General features: G+C 47.1%; 1 protein-coding gene and 1 non-coding gene across 2 annotated transcripts; one reads left to right on the top strand and one right to left on the bottom strand.

Moving 5' to 3' along the window:
* The first annotated feature begins 1203 nt into the window (after positions 1–1203).
* Positions 1204–1277, top strand: TRNAE-CUC (transfer RNA glutamic acid (anticodon CUC)). Its single transcript has one exon. It is a non-coding gene; the product is annotated as a tRNA-Glu (tRNA).
* Positions 1278–1539: 262 nt separating this feature from the next.
* Positions 1540–26678, bottom strand: LOC118086095 (tyrosine-protein kinase ZAP-70). Its single transcript, XM_060275409.1, has 13 exons — positions 26554–26678; positions 17985–18443; positions 16373–16533; positions 14980–15118; positions 13901–13982; positions 12719–12759; positions 12413–12467; positions 9450–9633; positions 8823–9029; positions 6939–7131; positions 4098–4238; positions 3144–3256; positions 1540–2405 (listed from the first exon to the last, which is right to left on the bottom strand). Exons 2-13 carry the CDS (start codon positions 18384–18386, stop codon positions 2288–2290), a joined length of 1836 nt encoding a protein of 611 aa, XP_060131392.1. The 5' UTR covers positions 18387–18443; positions 26554–26678; the 3' UTR covers positions 1540–2287.
* Positions 26679–26993: the final 315 nt, after the last annotated feature.

Genomic DNA, 26993 nt, shown 5'->3' with positions numbered 1-26993 from the left:
ATTGACCTGCGCCTCCATGGACAGTGTGAGTCCAAAATGACTCTCAGGCTGCGCACCTCGTCCTTCAGGGGCACAGTTACTCCATTCAGGACCAGGGAGTCCTCCACATCTGCCCGCCTCCTGTCCCCCACAAACAGTACTTCTGTCTTGTCAGGATTCAACCTTAATCTGTTAGCCGCCATCCATCTTCCAACCGCCTCCAGGCACTCACACAGAAGTGCCTGGATCAATCAATCAATCTTTCCCCCCATCCCTAGACTGGCAACTTGTTCAGATTTACCTTTTTAAAAGACCTTTTTATCTGTGGTCCTTCCTTTGCAGGGGGTTGGACGAGATGACCCTTGGGATGCCTTCCGAATATTCACATTCTGTGATTTATAATGTTCAAGGGTTCTTACAAAACCATAAATGAGCATTGCCCCCAACCCCCAACCCTGAATTAAACAAACAAGAACATCACTTTACAGTCAGAACCTAAAACATGCACCTGTAAATAAAATACATCAGATATATATCTCTCCAGCGTTTGTCACATTTTAGCAGAGGACGGCTGTCTGTTTTTTCAGAAGTGCTGTGGTTGCCTCTTACTCTGATCAAAGGTGAGGACTGGCTGGCCTTCACAGACCTCGTAGGGAGAAAAAAAATGGCCGGGTGATCTCAGCCCTTAAAAAAACTCCTTTATTAAACATCTTTGAAGATACAAATTAAAAATTAGATGAGCAAAATGGATCCAAGAGGTGAGTTATTAATGTGAGAGAGAGCCTGTTATGTACTGAGCTGAATCATAGAACAATAGGATCCAGAATCAGCAGTCTGATTGGTCCGCAGGAGCCACCCAATCCAACTCCAGGTGGAAGTGAATCCGCAACCTGATTGGCCTGCAGGAGCAGCCAATCAGGCTGCTGGCAGAAGTCAATCCACAAACTGATTGGCCCACAGGTGTAGCCCTGAAGTAGCCAATCATGCAAGGCCCATTGTGTAAATAATGTATATAAGCACATGGTTTTGGGGAAAGGGCGATTGTTCTCTTCTTCTCCTTGATGACTACGAGCTGAATAAAGAGCATGAAATTCACTCTCGACTCCGAGTATATTTCAGAGCCATAACTAGGCACATGAATAATCTTAATACTTTCTTCCTCCTTTATATTTCCTTTGGAGGGTTTTCCTTTGCAGGGTTTCAAAGTGAAGAGATTACTCAATGGACTGGTATAGCTCAGTCGGTAGAGTTTGAGACTCTCAATCTCAGGGTTGTGGGTTCGAGTCCCACGCTAGGCAAGAAGACTCCTGCATTGCAGGGGGTTGAACCAGATGGTCCTTGGGTGTCCCTTCCGACCCTATGATTCTGTGACTATGCAAAGATGGCAGGAATATTAAGAGGTCAAAATGGTGAAATTTTTATAGAAAAATGGAGGCCTCTCTTCTTCTTTTTTTGGAGTATTTGAAAAGGGTCTGTAGCCAGATGAAATCGCAGGCAGGATTCGAGATCGTAGTAGCGAAAGAAAAATGATAAAGTAATTTTATTAAAGGGATCTGAGTTTGATTTAAAATGCAGTAGAAAAAGGTATGAACAGAAACACTGAGGAGGTTGTGGGGGGAGGCAATACATGAAACAATGCAACTACAGTATTTACTTTGAAGTCAATTTGGAAAAATTAGGAAATTCAATTAAAATTACATTATGTATAACAAAACAGATAACTCTTGAACTTGATGGGTCCCTTCCAATGAATTGTATTCTATGATTCTATGAAGGCTACTAGCAACAATCTCTACGGCTCTGCCTCCACAATCTGAGGCAGAGATGCCAGAAACAGCAGGAGGGGAGGGGGCTCTTGCGCACAGATCCTGCTTGCATGGTGGGGCCACTGTGAAAATAGCATGCTGGATTGGATGGGCCATTCATTGGCCTGATCCAGCAGGCTCTCGCGTTCATATTCGCTGACGGAAGGGGAAGGGAGAGGAAAACCTGGAGCCACTACTGAATTTGGATCAACAGTGTGCGGTGCCTGTTGTACAGGAGGACTGTCAGTAGGGGGCACCAGAGTCAATGAGAGGCAGAGAAGCTTTGCAAGACGGAGGGTGAGGGAGGAAGCCGACAGGCAAGGAGGGCTGGTTGCCCACAAGAAGGCAGGCAGTTGTGGGCTTGGGTGAGGGCAGACTGAGCTTGGTCTCCACCATCTCTGGATTTGCAGCCGCAGAGAAACAGCGCAGCCTGCAAGGCATCCCTTCCCAAAGGAGGACAGACGTCTTGGCTGCAGAGGGTTTGGGGTGGGTGTCTGGAGAGCTCAATCAGGCGTAATTTCCGCTTTCTCCTCTTGCCTTTCCTCTGTCCGGGCGGCGATGCTGTAGTAATAGGTGCGGATGAGCGTCTCCACCCTGGAAAAGTCCGGCCGGTCTTCCCACCTGGGAAGGGAGGGAAATGGAGGGGAGAAAATTAAGTGGGGGATCTGCATATCTGTCAATGAAATATCCTGGAGGCTCATACTTGCACTGACCTCTCCACACCCTGCCATAGCTGCCAAGTCTCCCGTTTTCCCCGGAAAACCCCCGTTTTTCCAGCTGTCCCCAGCCGAAAAAACGATTTTTTTTGTTTTTTCCCGGTTTATTCTGGCGCGGCGGCCATTTTGGAACTGGGCGGAGCATGCTCAGAAGCGACTTTTGATGCTGCCCTGCCCAGTTCCAAAATGGCTGCAGCGCGACTTCTGGTGCGGTGGCCATTTTGGAACTGGGCACAGCAGCATCAAAAGTCACTTCTGAGCATGCTCCGCCCAGTTCCAAAATGGCCACCATGCTACTTCCGGTATGCTACTTCCGGTCCGGTCCCTTTTTTTCCAGAGAAGAACTTGGCAGGTATGCACCCTGCAGCAGTGAGTTCCGCAGCTTAACTCCGTTCTGCACGAAGAAGCATTCCCCGTCTCAGGTATCAGGTGTGGGTATTCCTTGGCTCACAGAGTGACCATTCTGTGATGTTATGGCAGTGGGGAAAGCTGTATTGTAACTTTTGAATAAATGTTTGTTTGTTTTTAAACTTAAAGAATCCCAGATATTGGCCTGCCAACCCTGCATGGTTTTTGAGAGGGCTCGGCTAATCTAGAGCACTCAGCCAAGCCAGACCTCGTTGAACTGCAAAAAGAGTCTTACTTGAAAGTCCAGCACTGCTGCATCAGCTTGTACATCTCCGGGGGGCATTTCGGGGGGCAATCCATCCTCTTCCCGTCCTCGAGGAATGTTATCACCTCCGGTCCTTTCATTTTCTAGTGGAATGGTGGCAGAGAAATTGATTGGTTTGCCTTAAGAGCAGGGAACCATAGAATCATAGAGTTGGGTCATCTAGTCCAACCCCCTGCAATGCATATGATTAAGAGTCTCATGCTCTAACAACAACAACAACAACAACAACAACAACAACAACATGGTAAATAATAAATATAATAAAATATAGATAATTTTTATGAAATAAGACTAAACGGATAGGTAGATACTGTAGATTAAGATTGCCGGAAGAAATATCAACAACCTCAGATATGCTGATGACACAACCTTGATGGCAGAAAGTGAGGAGGAATTAAAGAACCTTTTAATGAGGGTGAAAGAGGAGAGCGCAAAATATGGTCTGAAGCTCAACATCAAAAAAAACTAAGATCCTGGCCACTGGTCCCATCACCTCCTGGCAAATAGAAGGGGAAGAAATGGAGGCAGTGAGAGATTTTACTTTCCTGGGCTCCTTGATCACTGCAGATGGTGACAGCAGTCACAAAATTAAAAGACGCCTGCTTCTTGGGAGAAAAGCAATGACAAACCTAGACAGCATCTTAAAAAGCAGAGACATCACCTTGCCGACAAAGGTCCGTATAGTTAAAGCTATGGTTTTCCCAGTAGTGATGTATGGAAGTGAGAGCTGGACCATAAAGAAGGCTGATCGCCAAAGAATTGATGCTTTTGAATTATGGTGCTGGAGGAGACTCTTGAGAGTCCCATGGACTGCAAGAAGATCAAACCTATCCATTCTGAAGGATATCAGCCCTGAGTGCTCAGTGGAAGGACAGATCTTGCAGTGTGTAGGGTTCCCAAGTTACTCAGCTTAGGGGTGTTCACCTTGTAGGGTTTCTGTCCGTAGCTAAACGCCTCCCACATCGTGACGCCGTAACTCCAGACGTCACTCTTGCTGGAGAACTTCCGGAAGAGGACGCACTCTGGGGCGTACCACTTCAACGGCCACTTCCCTGTTGTCTTGGCCTGCATCGAAAGGCACAGAAGAGGAGCAGTGAAGAACCGCCAGTTAACGTGCATGGTGCAGAAGGAGAAGACTTAGGTGGACAACTGGCTCTCCCCAAGCAGAGACAGGCCCCACCTTCGCCCAGCATCCTGTCCTCCTAGGGGCCAACCAAAGGCTTCCTCCCTCCTTTGTTCCCCGTCATTCTAAGGTAGACTGCCTCTGCCCATGGAAGCTCTATTTAGCAGTCGTAAGAAACTCAGGGGAGCCTGGCTGCTGGATCTGGCCATCCAGTCCACCCTCCTGTCCTCATGGTGTCCTAACAATAAGCCCTGACCTCTGAATGCAATGGCAGCAACTCTCCCCAGTTGCGACTCCCAACAGCTCATATCAAGAGGTAAGTCATTAGAAATTAATTTCAATGGGCAAGACCTGTTTTTTTTATTCCGTTTCTACCCCAGATTTCTTCCCAGGAACTCAAGGTAGCATGCATGACTCTCCTTTGGCCCATTTTTATTCTTCTGAAGAACACTTAGAGACTGTGGCTCACCCCAAAGTCACCCGGTGAGCCTGATTGAGGGTTTGAACCCTGTTCTCCCAGGTCCTAGTCAGTCAGTCAACTCCAAACAAAAGATCAGCAATATAATAATAATAATAATAATAATAATAATAATAATAATAATAATAATAATAATAATTTATTATTTATACCCCGCCCATCTGGCTCGGTTTCCCCAACCACTCTGGGCGGCTTACAACAGAAAAATAAAACACAATAATCTATTATACATTAAAAGCCTCCCTGAACAGGGCTGCCTTCAGATGTCTTCTAAAAGTCTGGTAGTTGTTTTCCTCTTTGACATCTTTTGGGAGGGCGTTCCACAGGGCAGGCGCCACCACCGAGAAGGCCCTCTGCCTAGTTCCCTGCAACTTGGCTTCTCGCAACGAGGGAACCGCCAGAAGGCCCTCGGTGCTGGACCTCAGTGTCCGGGCAGAATGATGGAGATATCATCATCGGAGGGCAGGACAAATTGTTATAATATGTTATTCAATAAAAGAGATTTACGTTTTTTAATACCGGTAGCTAAGGTGCAAAATTTGGCCACAGTGTAGGATACTGAGCTCAGAGAATCTTCCAAAACGTAATGTTTCGGGGGGGAAATACCAGATAATATTGCAAGGGTGTGAATTTTGATAATAGGGGTAAAATGAGTCGCGTTCGTTCTTCACCTTAGAGTTCACAAAATAAAAGAATGTGAATAACAGATTCCACCTTATTGGACATCCATGGGCAAAGGCACTCATTGATTGGTACACGCAAGAATTTGCCGTGTAACACAGCTGAAGGCATCGCATCAAATCGAGCTCTGGAGAAGGCCCATCTATAAGATTCATAAGTAATATTGGATAGATACGGGGCAGCTGCCAAATTAGGCCAAGATTTTAGACACCTGTAGTTATCAGGGAGTAAGGCACCTTCTTTTTGCAGTTCAATATCGAAAAGCCTCTGAGTACGAATTGTTTTTGCCTTATTCAAAGTTCCATTAAAGAGGTCTTCTGGGTTTAGGCCACACATGTCCTTGTTCATAACACCAACACCACCACAACCACCACCAACAACTTATTGCTTACACTCTAACCATGACGTAGTTGGCGTCACCTCGATATAATCAAATGCCTTCTTGTTTTCTCAGGATCTGGTTGGGCAGTGTCCCCCTTCCCTTAGATATCTCTAGGGCTGGGCGATATATCAATATATTGTCCAAAACCAGTTTGAAGTCATAGAATCATAGAATTGGAAGAGACCACAAGGGCCATCCAGTCCAACCCCCTGCCAAGCAGGAAACACCATCAAAGCATTCTTGACATATGCCTGTCAAGCCTTTGCTTAAAGACCTCCAAAGAAGGAGACTCCACCACACTCCTTGGTAGCAAATTCCACTGCCGAACAGCTCTTACTGTGAGGAAGTTCTTCCTAATGTTTAGGTGGAATCTTCTTTCTTGAAGTTTGAATCCATTGCTCCGTGTCCGCTTCTCTGGAGCAGCAGAAAACAATCTTTCTCCCTCCTCCATATGACATCCTTTCATATATTTGAACATGGCTATCATGTCACCTTATTGTGAAATCAGTTTCATAGTTTTTGACCTGGCAATAAATATATCGTGAATCATGATGTGTGTTAGGGCTGGGTGATATATCATCCAAAGCTGGTTTCAGGTCCATATCATGATATTGGTTCCATAATTCTTGACTTGGCAATATATTGCAAATCATGATGTGTGTGTGTGTGTGTTTGCAAAAATCACAATGTGGGGGAAACAGTGAAGCCAGCCAATGCCTCTACATAGCTCCAATCTTATTTCAGACATTGAGATATATCAGTATATCGTGGTATTTAGCTGGTGATATATCACAAATTTGAGAACCAGCTCCATCCTTATTTCAGACATCATGTATCACAATGTTTACGGTAGCTGATGATATATCACAATGTTGAAAACCAGATATTGCCCAGCCCTAATCTCAACCATTCTTGCATCCCAGCAGATCACTCTCTGACCTTCCAGGCATGTCAAACCTGCGGCCCTCCAGATGTTTTGGACTACAATTCCCATCTTCCGCAACCACTGGTCCTGCTAGCTAGGGATCATGGGAGTTGTAGGCCAAAACATCTGGAGGGCCGCAGGTTTGACATGCCTGCAACCCGTTTTTCATTTCTCACCAGGTAGTAACTGTCATCAGCGGCCAGAGCTTTGGACAGCCCAAAATCACTGATCTTGGCGTAGTGTTGGTTGACCAGCAGAACATTCCGGGCAGCCAGGTCTCGGTGGACGAAGTTCTTCTCTTCCAAATATTTCATGCCAATGGCCACTTGGTGCATCAGCTCGACCACATTATTTACGGGGACTTCATCCCTAGGGGAGGGAAAGAAAGTTCTTCCACGGTTAAGGCATTGACTTAATGAGGGTTCCTGAGCTGGAGAACCCAATTGCTTTAGAACAGGGAAGGGGAAACTTGTGCATGTGTGTGTTTAAGATATTGAACAATAAAATCCAAACTCATGTATGAAAGAACGATAAAAATCAACATCTCAAGAGAATAAGAAAAGAGAAAAAGCAAGAGGGGGGAAACGGTGAGGATGGACAAAAGAGATAGAGATAAAAGAAAAGGACCTCCTCCACAACCCTTTCTGTCAATTGTTAGTACTACATTATATTATTTGATATATAAACACTCCATGAAAATTTCTGGCTGCACTTAAAATTACAGTTCTCATACTATTCTGCTAAATGGTATTTTGTCACATTTCCCTCCCAGGCGCAGCCTTCCTCTTTTGTCACTCAAAAAGTCCAAGACGGAGAAAGTTTCTTAGCCTGAGGACTTCCAGGGAGGTATTACTTGTATTCTGTTTCATAGAACCAGAGTTGGGAGGGACGCCGAGGGTCATCTAGTCCAACCCCTCAGGGTCCCTTCCAGCTCGACAATTCTATGACCTCAAAAGGTGGCGAACTCTCCGTCGTTGGAGGTTTCTAAACAGGGGCTCGGGGGGGGGCACCTGTCAGGGATTCCTGAGCTGGGAGTCCTGCGTTGCAGAAGGTGTCCCTCCCAGCTCTACAATTCTATGCTTTTATGGTTAGTGGCATCCCCGTGGCTCAGATCCGTGGCTCATATCTCTCAGGAGCCAAATATTCCATAGTGCAATCCCAATATCGTAAAACTCCCTCCCGGCGAGGCCCCTCCCTTGCTGAACTTGACAAGGACATTTCTATTCCAGAAGGTCCCTTCCAACCCTACAATTCTACGATTCTAAAGGAAATCGCATTAGGCCTATTTGTATCCCCTTTTATTCAGCGGATGAACTGCTTAATCGATCCGCCATCTGCTTTCTTACCTTCTTTGGAGAAGAGAAGAAGAAGAAGAGTTTTGGATTTGATATCCCGCTTTATCACTACCCAAAGCATAGCTGCCAAGTCTCCCGTATTCCCCGGGAAACCCCCGTTTTTCCAGCTGTTCCCAGCTGAAAAAACAGATTTTTTTTGTTTTTCCCCGGTTTATTCTGGCGCGACGGCCATGTTGGTACTGGGTGGAGCATGCTCAGAAGCGACTTTTGATGCAGCTCTGCCCAGTTCCAAAATGGCTGCAGTGCGACTTCTGACGCGGCGGCCATTTTGGAACTGGGCAAAGCAGCATAAAAAGTCGCTTCTGAGCATGCTCCGCCCAGTTCCAACATGGCGGCAGCGCTACTTCCGGTCTGCTACTTCCGGTCCAGTCCCTTATTTCTCAGACAGGAACTTGGCAGGTATGCCGAAGGAGTCTCAAAGCGGCTAACATTCTCCTTTCCCTTCCTCCCCCACAACAAACACTCTGTGAGGTGGGTGGGGCTGAGAGACTTCAAAGAAGTGTGCCTAGCCCAAGGTCACCCAGCAGCTGCATGTGGAGGAGCGGAGACGCGAACCCGGTCACCCAGATTACGAGTCTACCACTCTTAGCCACTACACCACACCGGAGAAGGAGAGTTGTCCATAAACCTTGGAAATGGAAAAAGAACTGGATTTGCAGTTCCGCCCGGGACCTGCAGATCCAATCTGCAGCGCGATCGACTCACTTCTTAGAGGAGAGGAATCTGTTGAGAGACCCTCCGGAGGCCATCTCCATCACTAGCATGAGCCCCTCTGCCTCGCAGACGCCGATCATGCGGACGATGTGAGGGTTGTCCAGCTGGTGCATGAGCTGAGCCTCTTTCATCATGTCGTCCCTCTCGGCTTTCTCGTTCCCGCTTTTCAGGACCTTGATGGCCACGTCGATGTGCTTCCTAGGGAGGAAGGGAGCAGAGGTTATGGCGATGGGTGGCAGCTGGGATTGGCCTCTCAGAAGAAGCACTCCCCTCGACATGCTGGAGGCGGAGGGATGCCTCTACCTCCGACGTTGCGGAATGCCTCTTCTTTGAGTAGGGAAAGGAGGCTGGGCTCTTAAAGGACTCTTTGGAAGACTATTTGAAAGAGGCATTCCACCCAAACTAGAGTAGTGCCGTGTTTCTCCAAAAATAAGACACCATCTTATATTTATTTTTCCTCAAAAAAAAGCACGGTGGCTTATTTTCAGGGGGTGTCTTTTTTAAAAAAATTAAGTATGGTACAGTTTAACCTGACTCTCTGGGGAGCGGCTGCCAGTCAGTGCAGGCAATACTGAGGTAGTCGGATCCTTGCTCTCGTTCACGATGAGGAAAACTTACTTCTTCATTTTGTAAACGCCTTTCCGGACGGAGCCGAAATTGCCTGCCCCCAGCTCCATGTCCTCGACAATCAGGTTGCTCCTCTTCAGGAATAGCTTCTTCTCCTTCAGCTCCTCGGGGTCGCTGTAAGGGCTTTCATAGCAGGACGTGTCCATGGGCAGGATCCGCCCCTTTTTTCCACGGCCTGCACCCATCCCCAAGAGAACTTTTTTTTAAAAAATGAATTTTATAATTTTCATAGTCACATAAACAAAGCAAAGCGTTAAATTAAATTGACTTCCTCCCCTTCCATTGTTCCTTCTATTCCCTGTGTTTTCCCTTTCCCATTTTATCTCGACGTATTTTTTACTGCTGAAATTACTCTGGTCCTGCTAACGTTCTAATAATAATACCAGACAGAGGGCCTTCTCGGTAGCAGCACCCGCCCTGTGGAACGCCCTTCCATCAGATGTCAAGGAAATAAGCAGCTATCCTAAAGACATCTGAAGGCAGCCCTGTTTAAGGAAGTTTTTAATATTTAATGCTGTACAGTATTGTTTTAATATTCAATTGGGAGCAGCCCAGAGTGGCTGGGGAGACTCAGCCAAATGGGCGGGGTATAAATAAATTATTATTATTATTATTATTTAATGAAATGAAGAAAAAAATTAAATGGGCCATTCCCAAAAGACCAGAATATTTTCTTATAGGGATAATAGGGACGGAGGTTTCAAAGAAGATGATCAAATTATTTATGTATGTGACAACAGCAGCTAGAATATTATATCCACAGAATGGAAAGAAGAGAAGGTAGTAGTAATAATAATAATAATAATAATGTCAAAGGAGGATTGCCTTTTGAAAGTAAAAGATGTTGCGGAAATGGCAAAGCTGACAGCGAAATTAAGAGATCCAAATTAAGAACTTTTCATAGAAGAATGGAGGCCTTTTGTGGACTATTTAAAAATTTTATAGTAAAATGAAATTGTGGCAGGATTCAAGATAAAAGCAGTGGAAGAGAAATGATAAAATGATTGCAGTAGATGAACTTGGTGTGATTTCCACCTCTTTCTTCTTTTTCGCACTTAAAGAAACAATTAGTAGAGTGAATTCTTAGATGCCCTTGCAAAGTTAAAAACTTCCTTTTCAAAGTGTCACCAGTGGCCACAAGGTGGCGCTGTAGCCATTGTTGCTGTTGCAGTCTTTTAGATTTTGTTGTGATTTATGTGGAAATCATTTGGTTTGGTTGTGTGTTTTTTTAACACTTCCTTTACAAGATACTTTCGTTATTGTGAGGGACAGAACGTACAGGCAGGTCCCTCTCTTACCTTCCAAGTTCCGGACTGCAAAATCCGGGACCGGCAGCCATTTTACACCGGACGTTGAGTCGATGTAACTTCCGATGTTACTTTGCCCTTCTATGGGCACCCAAAATGGCCGCCGCCGGCTTAAAAAGTCGCTTGTACGCATGTCAGGAAGTGTGCCGACGCAACTTCCGGTGTCGCTTTGCCCATCTATGGGCACCAAAATGGCCGCCGCCAGCACCGGAAGTTACGTCTATGCACTTCCGGACATGCGTAAACGCGACTTTTGAAGCTGGCAGCGGCCATTTTGGGTGCCCATAGAAGGGCAAATCGGAAAGAAAAAAAATGGCCTCCGGCAGGAGAAAATGATGGAGAAAAACGGGAGACAAAGTGATACGGGGGACCACTGGGAAAAGGTAAGTAAAAAAGGGGTTTTCCCGGGGAAAACGGGAGACTTGGCAGCTATGGTCCCTCCCATCTTAAGCAGCAGCTCATCACCCAATGGGAGCGCTAGTGCATAGCTGCCAAGTATCCCGTATCCGCCGGGAAAACCCCTTTTTTCTTACTGTTTCCCGGCGGTCTCCCGTTTGGTGGAAAATCCCGGCATTGTCCCTTTAATTTGCTTCTTCCCGGCGGCCATTTATCTGGTGCCGCTTTGCCCTTCTATGGGCACCAGAAAATGGCGGCGCCGGCGTCGGAAGTCGCTTCCGCGCATGACCGGAAGTTGCGTGACGCGACTTCCGGTTGCGGTTTGCCCTTCTATGGGCATCAGAAAATGGCGGCGCCGGCATCGGAAGTCGCTTTTACGTGTTTCCGGTCATGCGCGGAAGCGACTTCCGGCGCTGGCGCCGCCATTTTCTGGTGCCCATAGAAGGGCGAAGCGCCACCGGAAGTTGCGTCACGCAACTTCCGGTTATGCGCGCGCTGCCGTTCCCGGATCTTTACGATCCGGACTTGGCAGCTATGCGCTAGTGGGGAGGAAGAGATCTCCAGCGGAGATTCAGGAAGTGGTTCCGAGGCTCAGGCAAGGTAGCGGAGCCCATGCCCAGTGTGGGAAGGGAAGTGGGAAGCAAAGGAAGGAGACCAGTCCCACCGACCCCGGAACTGAGGAGGAGGCAACGGGGGCGGAGATTCAGTATGCCGAGACTACTTTGCTGGAGGAAAACGCGCGAATCTCCATTTGGAGGTTCTGACCCTTAACGGACAACATGTACATAGTACTGCTCTGCACTATAAATAATCAGCCCTAAATAAAAGCATGAAAAGACAACGCCTGGAGGAGTCGTTACTCTAGAGTAGCCACCAACGCGCCTGTGACAGCTATCTTGTAGTTATGTGTTTTCTTCATGTTCTAAGCTGCATTGAGCATGGTTTCATAGAAACCTGGAATCCTGGAATTGTAAGGTAGGGAGGGACCTCCAAGGGTCCTCTAGTCCAACCCCCTGAAATGCAGGAATCTCAGCTAAAGCATCCAGGACATATGGCCATCCAAGCTCTGCTTAAAAACCTCCAAGGAAGGAGAGTCCACAACTGTGGGAAGGCAGCACATGAATAAAATTATGTGTGTATGTAGAGAAAGAGGGGAAATGCCTAAAATTTGGACCAGTTACTTACCAAGAACATATAAAAACACAACAATTCACCTTGGGGTGCTGGTTTATTCCCTTGCCCTTTACTCACCGATGGGCTCAGGTGTGTAACCATCAGAGTTTTGTGATACGAGTCTCCGTTGAGCCTGGCAAGGAAACATAGAATCATAGAATTGCAGTGTTGGAAGGGGATCCCTGGGGGCATCTACTCCACCCCTTGCAGATTCAGGATTCGCTTCCGTGCAGAGATCGGTTCAATGGGATTTCCCTGGCCGCTGATGGAAGCCATGGCTGATCTCTCACCCAGGACATGCGTGTCCCCCAGTCCTTAAACCGACCCTAAAAGGCGGTACCCGACTGCAACAATTTGAGAGGAAGCAAAAAAAGAGATACTTACGAATGCAGACGGATGAGCCGGTGGGGCAGGCGTCACGGTTTCTGGAAACAAGAGGAAAGAGTTTGCTTAGGTGACATCTTCGAAGGACAAGCCTGAGCTATGGTCCTTCTAGCGCTCTCATGCACAAACAAACAAAGCCAAGCTTCCAGACCTCATGAACCTTGCTTGGAAGGAGCTAGGTGGGAAGAAGATACAGTCCCAACCAAGGAAGAGTGGCAGATAAAATTAATGGACTATGCCAAAATGGCAAAATGTACGGGAAGAATTAGAAACCAGGGAGAAGTAACTTTTAATAAAGAATGGGGAGAGCATATTATCTATTGGAAAAACTGTTGGGGGGGGGAACTAAACTCATTAGCAGGACTGATGCCATATAGGATGTCATATAGAAGAGGGTGAAAGGTTGTTTTCTGCTGCTCCAGAGAAGCGGACAAGGAGCAATGGATTCAAGCTACAAGAAAGAAGATTCCACCTAAACATTAGGAAGAACTTCCTGACTGCAAGAGCTGTTCGGCAGTGGAACTTGCTGCCAAGGAGTGTGGTGGAGTCTCCTTCTTTGGAGGTCTTTAAGCAGAGGCTTGACAGCCATCTGTCCGGAATGCTTTGATGGTGTTTCCTGCTTGGCAGGGGGTTGGACTGGATGGCCCTTGTGGTCTCTTCCAACTCTACGATTCTATGATGCAGAACTTGAGGTCAAAAATGGAAAATAAGGAACAGTTACGGATTTAGTAAAAATTGTGGTTATCTAGTCTTATTAACTTATATGCAGAATTCATCATGCGAAAGGCTAGACTGGATGAATCCCAAACCAGACTAAACAACAACAAGTCTTTTATATATTGTATATGTATCAATGCATTTGGATGACTTTGTATGGTTTTACTGTTTTAACTTATGCCAATAAAGGCTAGTTACAAGTAAGAATTGAAATCATTAAGGAGATGCAGGGGGAGGGGGAAATTATAATATAAGAATCCACAAAAGGACGGAGGGAAGTCCAAGGGGATATGGGTATTGTTTTGCTTTGCTTTTTAATTGGTGCTTGGAAAAAATTGAAAAATTCATATATACTTTTTAAAAGAAACTAGGCCGTATTTAACAAAGTCCACTAAAAGTAAAACAAAAAACAAAACAAAAAACCCAACAATTCTGAATTGCTCCTGAGAGCAATTGGGCTCTCACCTGTTGGCATATCTGGATTGGGTGTACTTTCCTTCAAATAATAGATCAGGCCATCTGGTTTCAGTTTGAGATATTCCACGAGCTGCAGTTGGGAAGGGAGGAGAAGAAGGTTAGAAGCCCAAAAACACAGAGAGAATTTTATTTTATTTTTAAAGGCTCAACTTTGCCTATTCCACATTCTCCTTTTGCTCGGATCCCAAGATCTCCTTGGAGACAGCAAGACGAAATATGGGAGGTGAAATAATAAGCCCAGCTAGGGATGGTCCAGGGGAAGGGTTCCTCCACATGACAGTAGATTTCATGAATGCAAGGGCCACATTCCTTTCTTGGCAGCCTCTTAGGGGGCCGCATGCCAGCAGTGGGCGGAGCCAGTGGCAAAAGTGGGCAGAGCCACAGAGCAAGGTTATACCTGAGTACAGCAGGGTAATTTCCGCCCACACAGCGACTGCTTTGAGGTATTATTTTCACAAGAATATAATTTTAGGAAATTAACACACAACACCCCTCTGTCCCATAGCTGCCAAGTTATCCCTTTTTTTAAGGGATTTTCCCTTATGCTGAATAGGCTTCCTCGCGAGAAAAGGGAAAACTTGGCAGCTATGCTCTGTCCTCCATTCACTTCCAGCTAGGAATAGACACATCTTTCTTCTCCCCCACCCCTCACTTTCCTCACTTTCCCTCTGTATCACTTTATTTATTTTTAATCGAAATTATTATACTCCATTGGGTTCCGTTGCCCATCTGGTTTTCTGTTTGTCTCCCTCGACAGCCACCACACATGCTCAGTCCAAATGGGTCTGTTTTGGGGGCTCCCCCTCCCTTTAAGTGTCCACCCATTCCCCCCCCCAACAAAAGTTGTACCCCTGCAAACCTTGTGGTTCGCCCGTGTTTGCCGACACCTTCTTGGGTGGCAGTGCCCATCTTGCCTTAAAAAAAAAACACCTATTGCAGGGGGTTGGGCTAGATGACCCTCAGGGTCCCTTCCAACTCTGCAATTCGATGGTTCTCCTCTCTTCATTGCAATGTAGGCAATCCGAGAAGGAGGAGGGTCTCCAGCCCCACGCACTCACACAACCCACCTGCCACAGCGTATCAAACTTGGTTCCGTCGTCCACCGAATATTTTCCTGCTTTGTCCTGTCCGATCCGGTAGTGATAAACCGTCTTTCCATAGACGAGGGACAGAGCGTAAGAGCCGCTCTCCTTTTTCTCTCTCAGCCTGGAGGGAAATGGCATTGAGGTTCTCGGGATCAGCTCTGTTCCTACTAAGGGGCACCTGATTCTTCTCCAAGGGGCCTGGCGAAGGTGTCCATTTTCTGGTTCTCATTCGTCCAATCTCAGCTTCCCTATGCAAAGCAGGGTCCCCCGAGATAATGCCATTTTGTATGACATTTGCACGAATGTGTGTCTTTTATGGGCAGGTTGTTGCTATATATATAGGCATTTGACTGGGGAATGGCATTGCAAAATTCAGAGAAGTGCCAATTGTGAGGGGTGGCTGCTTTCCATTCCGCATATGATTTCAAAAATTACAAATCAGGGGAGTTTGCCTTTTGAGGCAAACCCGAGCTTAATTTACACCCTGTGGCTACCTAGCAATAAACAGAATTGTAGAGTTGGTAGTTGTTTTAATCTTCGATAGATGTCCCGAATCTGCAAAGCGAAGCAGATGGGTGCCCCAACTGCATAATGGCAGCAACACAGAAAGACGACAGACAGGTTGGAAAAACAATGCAGCAACGAGAGGAATTTATGGATGCATCGAGGACAGGGTGCAGGAACCCATTTTGGGGAAAGATTGGATTGAATGTGTTTTAATTTGTGGTTGGTTTGTTAAAATCTGGAAAATCAATAAAAATGATTTGGAAGAAGAAGAAGAAGAAGAAGAAGAAGAAGAAGAAGAAGAAGAAGAAGAAGAAGAAGAAGAAGAAGAAGAAGAAGAAGAAGAAGAAGAAGAAGAAGAAGAAGAAGAAGCATAGCTGCCAAGTACCCCGTTTTCCCCGGGAAACCCCCGTTTTTACTTACCATTTTCCCGGTGGTCCCCCGTATCACTTCGTCTCCCGTTTTTCTCCGTTATTTTCTCCTGCCGGCGGTCATTTTTTTTCTTTCTGATTTGCCCTTCTATGGGCACCAAAAATGGCTGCCGGCGGCTTCAAAAGTCGCATCTACGCATGTCCGGAAGTGCATAGACGCGACTTCCGGTGTCGGCGGTGGCCATTTTTGGTGCCCATAGATGGGCGGAGCGACACCGTAAGTTGTGTCAATGCACTTCCTGACATGCGTACAAGCGACTTTTGAAGCCGCCGGCGGCCATTTTTGGTGCCCATAGAAGGGCAAAGCGACACCGGAAGTTACGTCAACGCAACTTCCGGTGTCACACGGCTGCCGGTCCCGGATTCTGCAGTCTGGGACTTGGAAGGTAAGAGAAGAAGAAGACGACAGACAGGAAGCTTTCCCCTGATAGCGTGCTTACAAGAATTTCCCATCAGGCTGCGAGCCTGAGTAGAGTCTGCTTTCTGCTTGCGCTCGAGTGATGGGGCCGTGGTACCAGGGCATCTTCTCGTGGGCTGTGGTGGCCAGAAGTTTCTCCACCTGGGGGGCCTGGCTGATGATGGCCTGTTCGAGGGTGTCCCCCTACGAAGAAGGAAGAGGAGAGAACAGAGACTCTATTGCCTTTCTGGGAATTATTTAAACTTCCGAGACAAGCTGTGCTTGGTGGGGGAAATTATCAGCCTCCCATTTAACCCCGGTTGGTTGCTACATAAGGGCGGCACTCCACGCCTAGATGTTAGAGATGGAAGGAACTGCTTTTGTAACTGTATGTTGTTCTAAACTAGGGGTTCCCAAAGTGGGTGGTACGGTCTCCTGGAGGGCAGTGAGATTACCTTAGAGGAAATATCTAGTGGCTTAGAATTGTAAAGGTAAAGGTAAAGGGACCCCTGACTATTAGGCCCAGTCATGACTGACTCTGGGGTTGCGGCGCTCATCTCGCTTTACTGGCCAAGGGAGCCAGCCGACAGCTTCCAGGTCATGTGGCCAGCATGACTAAGCCGCTTCTGGCGAACCAGAGCAGCACACGTTTACCTTCCCGCCAGAGTGGTACCTATTTATCTACTTGGACTTTTGGCATGCTTTCGAACTGCTAGGTTGGCAGGAGCTGGGACCGCGCAATGGGATGTTCACACCGTCGCAGGGATTCAAACCACCGACCTTCTGATCAGCAAGCCCTAGGCTCTGTGGTTTAACCCACAGCGCCACCTGCGTCCCATGCATAGAATTGTAGAGTTTCATAATTTTTGACCTGGCAATATACTGTTAATCATTTGGGGGGGGGGGGTTTGCAATGTTATTTCAGACATTGTTATATATCAGTACCGGTATATCACGATGTGTAGCTGGTGATATATCGTGACGCTGGAAACCAAATATCTCCCAGTCCTGCTTTGTGTTCCCATCCAATAGGAAAAGAAGGGCATTGTAAAAGCTTTATCTCCAATGGAATGCAAATAATGGATTTCAGAGGCTGTAACTCAATAACAAAGACTGAACATTGAAAGGAGATAATCTGGTTTGCATATGGAAAGGAAAAGGGTTTGCGCAAACAGGCCGAGGCTGAAAACTATCAGGGATAAGAGAATGAATCTACATGCGAGTTGGGAAGAAGAACAAAACGTTTAAATTACTATAGCCTAACTTCACTTGTTTTTATTTGACGTAATATTGTTTAATCCGTATGCAGGAGTTGGTAAAGGGACAGCTGAGGGACGAGTATTTTGCTTAGCAAAATGGATGTTAAGCAGAAATAAATCTGTAAAATAAGCAGCATGTAAAAGGGGATGAATTGGAATATACCTGAGAGAGTGGGAAACCAGTTTTTTTCGGGGGGGGGAACGTTTTAAAACACTTTTAATTCGATTTGGATGTGTTATAAATTTGAAAATGAATAAAAATTAACTGGCAAAAATGTTGCTGCTTTCTTCTTTTCTTTTTGACGTTTCCCCCGTGCCCTCCGGTGCCGCTCCATATTCCGCTGGCCGCAATGTTTTCCCCAACAACCACAGGAAAGGCCCCGATTCTGCCCGTACCTCCAGCTGCCACGTCTGCCGGATATATTCCCGCACCATGTTCTCTCGGATGGAGTCAAAGATGCCCAGCTGGGGTTCGAGGCCGCCGGGGCGGTTGCACGGCCTCTTCAGCGGGCAGCAGAGCCCGTCGGCATCCTTGGAGTAGAACTCGCAGAGCTCCTCGGGGCCGCAGTGCGCCTTGCCGCCCGCGATGGCGAAGGTGCCGTTCATCAGCCGCTCGATGGGGTAGTGGTGGAAGTGGAGGTTGTGGGTGACCGACAGCACGTAGCCCCCCAGGCTGCGGAGGCACTGGCGGAGCAGAAAGAGGCCGTCCATCATCCCGCCCAGCTTGAGATGCTCCTCTGCGTCCGAGCGGGAGATGCTACCGTAGTAGAAGGGCAGGTGGGCAGCCGGGTTGGGCATCGCGCGGCAGGTTCTGGGGCTGCCCAAGCGGTGGTCATAGGGTGCTCAGGGAAACACCTGGGGAACAGGAGCAGGCAGGCATTATTATTAAATTTCAACAACAACAGAATTACACATGCAGTTCAGTGCAGCTTGGTTCGGTTTACAGTGGAACCTCGGTTTACGAATTTTCGGTTTACGAACGCCGCGGACCCATCTTGGACGGATGAATTCACTTTCCATTACTTTCAATGTGAAAGTTCGCTTCAGTTTATGAACGCTTCAGTTTAAGTACTCCGCGGACCGTCTGGAACAGATTAATCCACTTTCCATTAATTTCAATTGGAAAGTTCGCTTCAGTTTATGAACGCTTCAGTTTATGAACAGACTTCCGGAACCAATTGTGTTCATAAACCGAGGTACCACTGTATTGTGTTCTACCAAACAGCATCTTAAAAAGCAGAGACACCACCTTGCCAACGAAGGTCCGTATAGTATAGTTAAAGCTATGCCGACAAAGGTCCGTATAGTTAAAGCTTGCCGACGAAGGTCCGTATAGTTAAAGCTATGGTTTTCCCAGTAGTGATGTATGGAAGTGAAAGCTGGACCATAAAGAAGGCTGATCGCCGAATAATGGGTGCTTTTGAATTATGGTGCTGGAGGAGACTCTTGAGAGTCCCATGGACTGCAAGAAGATCAAACCTATCCATTCTGAAGGAAATCAGCCCTGAGTCCTCACTGGAAGGACAGATCCTGAAGCTGAGGCTCCAAGACTTTGGCCCCCTCATGAGAAGAGAAGACTCCCTGGAAAAGACCCTGATGTTGGGAAAGATGGAGGGCACAAGGAGAAGGGGACAACAGAGGACGAGATGGTTGGACAGTGTTCTCGAAGCTACGAACATGAGTCTGACCAAACTGTGGAGTTTGACCAAACTGGGAGTCCATGGGGTCACGAAGAGGCGGACACAACTCAACGACTCAGCAACAACAACCAAACAGCCACTTCACATGTAAAAATAATAACAACAAGAATTCTGCTGCTAGCAGTGGTTTACATTTCTGCTCCCTGACCTTTAGAGCAGGCATCCCCAAACTGCACCCCCCCCAGATGTTTTGGCCTACAACTCCCATGATCCCTAGCTTACAGGACCGTGGTCAGGGATGATGGGAATTGTAGTCCAAAACATCTGGACGGCCAAAGTTTGCGGGTGCCTGCTTTAGAGGATTAATCATTTCCCATACCCCCTTTTTGTTACACGAATTTGTAGAACCTTAGTGAGAAATTTGGATGTTCTAAAAGAGATAGGCTTCTCTACATCAGACAACAGAAAAAAGGTCTTTGCTGTGGGATGGACTACTGGGAGCAGACAAGTCATAACAGTTCCTAGAGTGTCCACTTGGAGGAACACCTGGAGGAACACCTGACCAGGTCAGTTTCCTGTTCCTCCAGACATGCAGATGAGATGGATTAGCTGGCAGATAAAAGCCCCTAGCCAGCAGCCATTCTCTCTCTTAGCCATCTCTTCTTCAATGGGATCACATCTCCAGAGAATCCACAGTTAGGATGGTTTTCTCTCTTGGCCTGCTGCCAAGAGAGAAACCAGATGGAGCCTTACTCGACTAAGTAGACTCCAGCATAGCTGCCAAGTTATCCCTTTTTTTAAGGGAAATTCCCTTATGCTGAATAGGCTTCCTCGCGAGAAAAGGGAAAACTTGGCAGCTATGGACTCCAGATGTATATATTTGTAACTTTTCTACGTAAACCTGCCTTTCTGAGATTATGCTGTTAACTCAGGATGTCATGTGAGTAAACTCTATCTTATTTTAAGACTATTGTGTCATGTATTTCTTTTACAGGGGATTTACTAGGAAGTATAATATTGTTGTATAGGTTTTAACAAACCTAAACGCACACTTTTGCTGCACACAAAAAGGGAATGTCACTCTGCTGATATTGGAAGCTTGATAACACAAGCTTGGATAGGATGTATCTAATAATATATCCTAATCATAGCTGCCAAGTTTTCCCTTTTCTCTTGAGGAAGCCTATTCAGCATAAGGGAATTTCCCTTTAAAAAAAGGGAGAACTTGGCAGCTATGATCCTAATACACATCCCTAACATTCCCACATTTGCAAAAGGTGAGCTTCCCTTCTGCAATCTTCACCAGGGGCGGACGCAATTGTTTCTAAGATCGTTATAAAAAGGGCATTCAAGGAGTCCGTAGTGCGACGCGTGCAGCGTGCGTCATGACACATGGGGCGTGCGTCAGGACGCATGGGTCGTGACGCGTGACACATGCGTGTGACGGACACCCCGCCCCCTGCGAGGTGCCTTCAGGTTTGCCGCCCCGGGCAGCCAGAAGGCTAGCGACGCCGCTGTCTCCCACTTGGACTACTGTCATAAGCTCTCAGTGGGGCTACCTTTGAAGGTGACTTTTGAAGTGTAGGTGGGTTCCCATGAGGCAAGACACAGTGATCACAGCAAGAACCTTTATTGAACTACATAACTGGGAAATGGGCAAAGCAACTGCTTATATACATTTCTGAAAGCCTGGGCCACTCCCACTCCCAACATGATTGGCTGTCTAAACTTCCAAGCTGCAAATCATAACTCAGAGTTCAAGGGCCAATGGCAGAGGCCCAAATGTCGAAACGTTCTGTGATTGGGCATCATGTTTTGAATCAGAACACAGGAGCTCACAATCCTTAGCATACCTGCCAAGTCCGGGTCGTAAATATCCGGGATCGGCAGCGCGCGCATGACCGGAAGTCGCTTCCGCGCATGACCGGAAACACGTAAAAGCGACTTCCGGCGCCGGCGCCGCCATTTTCTGGTGCCCATAGAAGGGCGAGCGCCACCGGAAGTCACATCACGCAACTTCCGGTCATGCGCGGAAGCGACTTCCGGCGCCGGCGGCGCCATTTTCTGGTGCCCATAGAAGGGCAAGCGGCACCAGAAAAATGGCCGGGTAATTAGGGTTGCTAACAATTGCATTCTCCTCCACTCATAGCTGCCAAGTATCCCGATTTAAGGGACAATACCGGGATTTTTCGCTAAACGGGAGACCGCCGGGAAACGGTAAGAAAAAAGGGGTTTTCCCGGCGGATACGGGATACTTGGCAGCTATGCCTTAGTCCAGACTCAAGCTCAGGCAAACACGGACCACTGAATACATAACACCTTGGAAACTACAGTACAACTAATCCATAATGCAGCTGCCAGAATAGTGACTGGGTAATTTTATTGTTTTATCTTTTTGGGAAGTCTAACTGCATGAAAAAGTCCTCTCTTTTTTTGGTCTGTCCTGAATCTTCCAACCTTCAGTTCTAGTGTGGGGAGAGAGGGAGGACAACTTTTCCCTATCCGCTTTCTCCATGCCATGATTAATTTCATACATTTCTGGCATTGTGTCTCTTCTTCCTGCCTTTTCTCTAAGCTAAAAGGTCCCTAAACACTGGAAAAGGCTCCCTTCAGGGAGTCTCTACTACATGCTTGATAGATTTTGCAATTTATAGCATCCATGTGTTTGCACTCATATTCTGGTCCCGGAAGGCTAGAGCAGCTCTTGAAGACTCAGAAGGTGCTCATATGTCATTTTGGGGGCAGGAAGTTGCGGCAGGAAGCTCAGCCGCCAGGAGGTGTGACTTAAGAGCAGGCAGATGGTCGCTCTGTGTGTTTGTGCTGGGGGCTTGCTGTGCAAATGTAGCTACAAAATGAAGCATCTGACACCAGGCTGCTCTCAAGCCTTCTGGGACAGAGCAGTTGGTAGGGCCACGGGTTCGAGCCCCACAATGGGCAAAAGATTCCTGCATTGCAGAGGGTTGGACTAGATGACCCTCGTTACCACCTTTGGTCAGGCAAAATACGAGACAGGTCAGGATGGGGAATGCGGAGGCTAAAATTTTATTTACCTTGCGTCCATTAAGGCGAACTAGGCAGTTGCCTAGGGCACCAAAATGGAGGGGGCGCTGGCCAGCCTCATCCAGGGCTGCCGCGCTAACAATTCCTGATGTCAGAGATGAAGACAGCCAGCCTGCGCAACCGTCCCCCTTTGACACAGCCGGCATCTTGGTGACAAAGTGAAGGCTCCCGCAGGTGCTGCTGCTCCTCCTGCTGCCGCCGTCGCCACTCCCTCTAAGGACCTTTAGCCTCTGAAGCAGCCTCTCCGCCCATGCCGCTGCTGCTCCTGAGCACAAGCGCGGCGTTTTGGCTCTGTTGCCTCCCAGCCCCTGACGGCTGTCAGACGGGGCCTCGAAGTGCCACTTCGTGTGCGGGGCTGGCTCAGCGCAGCCTCAGGCAGAAAGGGCTGGTGGGAGAGGCGGCCCGTGGAAATTCCCCAAAATTAGCTCGCGTAGGACGGAGAGATGCCGCACGTAGGTGTTTGCTATCGGGTTGCAGACGCGGATGCAATCGCCCGCATGTCTACTCAAAAGTCAGACCCACAATTTTTTAAAAAAGCAAACGCGTGTTCAAGTATCTCTACTCAGAAGTAAGTCTCACTGAGTCAAATGGGACTTACTCCCAGGAAAGTGAGAGAAGGGCCGGCTTACAATGCAATCCTATATATGCCTACTCATATATACTCATGTTTGAGATATGATTGGCTGGGGGGGGGGGGCGCCAGAAGGTGATCTTGCCTAGGGCGCAAAAAACCCTAGCACCGGCCCTGATTACAATGGCACACAGGATTTGCAGTGGTTTACGGTCAACGGGTTGAGGTTGAAACCTGACAAGACAGAAGTTCTGTTTTTGGGGCACAGGAGGAGGGTGAGTGTGGGTGTGGGAGAATCCCTGGTCCTGAATGGGGTAACAGTGCCCCTGAAGGACCAGGTGCACAGCCTGGGGGTCATTTTGGACTCACAGCTGTCCATGGAGATGCAGGTCAATTCTGCCTCCAGGGGTCTACCGAGACCCTCCCTGCCTGCACACTGTCTCGCTAGGTTGGTCCATGCTTTGGTTATCTCCTGCTTGGACTACTGCCATGCGCTCTCCGTGGGGCTATCTTGGAAGGTGATTCAGAAACTACAGCTAATCTAGAAGGCGGCAGCCAGAGTGGTGACTGGGAGTGGCCGCCGGGACCATATAACACCCATCCTAAAGGATCTATGCTGGCTCCCAGTATGTTTCCGAGCACAGTGGACAACCCCGTTAGATGGGCGGAGTTGAAGTATTATTATTATTATTTTTATTATTACTACTACTACTACTACTACTACTACTACTACTACTACTACTACTTTACCATTTGGGGAGCTAAGTGGGAGAGCATCTATTCTGCCTGCAGGGGAAACCGAGGAAGGTGGAAAAACCAGTTTAAAAAAAATTACCTTCTGTGTTTATCTCTGATTAGCATACATTATCTTTAAAAGGTGTGCGATCACAACAGACATCCAGCCTCCATGCAACTGAGGGTTTGTGGTTGAGCACAATTCAAAGTGTTGGTGCTGACCTTTAAAGCCCTAAATGGCCTCGGTCCAGTATACCTGAAGGAGCGTCTCCACCCCCATCGTTCAGCCCGGACACTGAGATCCAGCGCCGAGGGCCTTCTGGCGGTTCCCTCACTGCGAGAAGCAAAGCTACAGGGAACCAGGCAGAGGGCCTTTTCGGTAGTGGCGCCCGCCCTGTGGAACGCCCTCCCATCAGAGGTCAGAGAGATAAACAACTACCTGACATTTAGAAAATAACTAAAGGCAGCCTTGTTTAGGGAAGTTTTTAATCTGTGATATTTGATGTATTTTAATGTTTGTTGAAAGCCGCCCAGAGTGGCAGGGGAAGCCCAGCCAGATGGGCGGGGTATAAATAATAAATTATAATAATTATAATTATAATTAGCAACTTCATAATTTCATTTTACGAGCCTCCGAGCTCGAATGATGCAGTCCCCGCAAATGAAGCACAGCTCAAAATTTGCAGACACGGTGGAAATTGTGCGCGAATTTGCAAAAATAACACGCAGGGATGCATCATATCAGGGAAACTGCATATCAGAGAAACCCATCGATGGGAGGCAAATGAGCGCTAAACTGCTGATGAACTTCCATTAGGGCTTTTAAAATTATTTTATTGAAGTTTGCAAACGGATGTGGAAACATGACAAACTGAAAACTGGAAGGGTGGAAAACTTGAGAGAAACCGAAATCAACCCCAAATCAACCCCAAGTCACAGTATAGATGTCAATCGATTCGCAAGACTCCGCTTCCCCTACAAACACTGGAAATTTTTAGCTCAGAGAAGACCCATTGGAAATTGATGGGCCGAAACGAGTCCAACGGGGACTACTCTGAATAGGACTGTGAGTAGTGTCTGGCTAAGTTAAACACAGAGGAACTTACTGAAATCAAAGGTCCTAAATAAAGCAGCCTGCAATGATTTCGCTCCAAGTAGGACACAGAACATGAAGAATCTGTGAACCGGTTTCTACCTATGAGCAGCAAAAATAATTAAAGATTGTTGTGTTATGACTATCTTAAAACAGAGGGAAGAACAGAATGCAGCAAAGGGGGAGGATAAGAAAATCATAACAGAAAATGGGATGTGAAGTCAACAAGATGAAAGAAATCTTTTAAAATTTGCATTGGGATTTTATGTGTAATTTTTGGCCCCCTAAAAATAAAGTTAAGTTTCTAGTCCTGTGGTTTTGGATAAGTGGCTGATTTAAATAGGAAGCTCTCTTACACTAAATCACACCACAGGTCTATCTAAACCAGGGACCCCAAACTAAGGCCCGGGGGCCGGATGCGGCCCAATCACCACCTAAATCCGGCCCGTGGACGGTCCGAGAATCAGCATGTTTTTACATGAGTAGAATGTGTCCTTTAATTTAATATGCATCTCTGGGTTATTTGTGGGACATAGGAATTCATTCATTTCCCCCCCAAATATAGTCCGGCCCCCCACAAGGTCTGAGGGATAGTGGACTGGCCCCCTGCTGAAAAAGTTTGCTGACCCCTGATCTAAACCCAACACCAGCCTACCCTAACCAACCTTTAACAACCAAGGACCCCCTTGAGGTTCGCTCCCTGAAACCCTGCCTTGAACCCCCAACTTTATTTGGTGTGTGCTTTTTCCATAAAATGTCTATACCACTTGACTATCTCAAAGTGGTGTTTCTCCATAGAATTAAAGCTATTAAAAGTATTGGGGGAAACAATTTTTTAAAACTTTCCAAAGATAAAACCTGTGATAAAATGAAAACAGATTAAAACATATGTCAACATTCCTGCAAGGCACATGGTGGGAATAGATGGCCCTTGTGATCCTTTCCAACTCTACGATTCTATGATTCCACATGTCTGGAAAGGGTTTGTCTAAACAGCAACGAAAATGTATTTAGCAGGCACAGGAAAGAGTACAGTGAAGAAGGTGTCCCCTGATCATAGAATTATAGAGCTGGATGGGACCCCCAAGGGACATCTAGTCCAACCCCCTGCAATGCAGGAATCTCAGTTAAAGCATCCATGCATAGCTGCCAAGTTATCCCTTTTTTAAGGGATTTTCCCTTATGCTGAATAGGCTTCCTCGCGAGAAAAGGGAAAACTTGGCAGCTATGCATCCATGGCAGATGGTCCCCCCAACTCTGCTCAAAAACCTCCAAGGAAGGAGAGCCCACCACCTCCCGAGGGAGATTGTTCCACTGTCGAACGGCTCTTACTGTCAGAAAGTTATTTCTGACATTAGTCGGAATCTCCTTTGTTGTAACTTGAAGCCATGGGTTCGAGTCCTACCCTCCAGAGCAGGAGAAAACAAGCTGGCTCGCTCTTCCATGAGACAGCCCTTGAGCTATTTGAAGATGGCTATCATATCTCCTCTCAGTCTCCTCTTTCCCAGGCTAAACATCCCCAGCTCCTTCAACCGTTCCTCACCAGGCTTAGTTTCCAGACCCTTGATAATCTCGGTCACCCTCCTCCGCACACCTTCCAGCTTGTCAACCTCCTTCTCAAATTTTGGTGCCCAGGACTGAACACAGTATTCCTGTTGTGGCCTGACCAAGACAGAATAGAGTGGTGCCATTACTTCCCTTGATCTGGACACTAGGCGTCTGTTGATGTCAATAGGCAAGGAGTCCCAGAGGGCAGATGCCACCACAATGAAATATCAATTTCTTACCAATGTGGAGCAGCGCCAGTTCAGCACTAAATGGGGAGAAAAATGGTTATCTGTGCATCAAACATCTCAAGATCCTTACCTGATGGAGAGAGCAGGGAAGACAACGGACACTTCCGTAAACGTTTCTGTCTGTTTCTCTCTTTTTAAGGGGAAATGATGTCCATCCCAAAGCAAAATGATGGTTTTTAGGGGTGTAAAGGGAACGAGAGAGAGAGAGAGAGAGAGAGAGAGAGAGAGAGAGAGAGAGAGAGAGAGAGAGAGAGAGAGAGAGGTCTTCTGGCAGTGAAGACGTGGCGGCTGAGTTTGCTCTGCAGGGTGAGGTCTTTGAAGTTTTGACCCAATTTCCGTACTACGTAAGCAGGAAGGTTGATAAAAGCGCGTTTGAAGAAAGGCTTCTGGTTTTGAGAAGGTGTAAAGAGCACAAGTTAGGCTTGAAAAACTCACATTCGCCACTTCCTTTCTCAGGGAGAGCTCCTGTGCTTTTTGAGTATTGTGCCCCAGGCAGAAATTCGACTGGTA

This window comes from Zootoca vivipara, chromosome 6, assembly GCF_963506605.1.
Source record: "Zootoca vivipara chromosome 6, rZooViv1.1, whole genome shotgun sequence".
Lineage (NCBI taxonomy): Eukaryota > Metazoa > Chordata > Lepidosauria > Squamata > Lacertidae > Zootoca > Zootoca vivipara.
The sequence above is the reverse complement of the archived record's forward strand: the minus strand, read 5'-3'. Positions and strand labels throughout refer to the sequence as shown.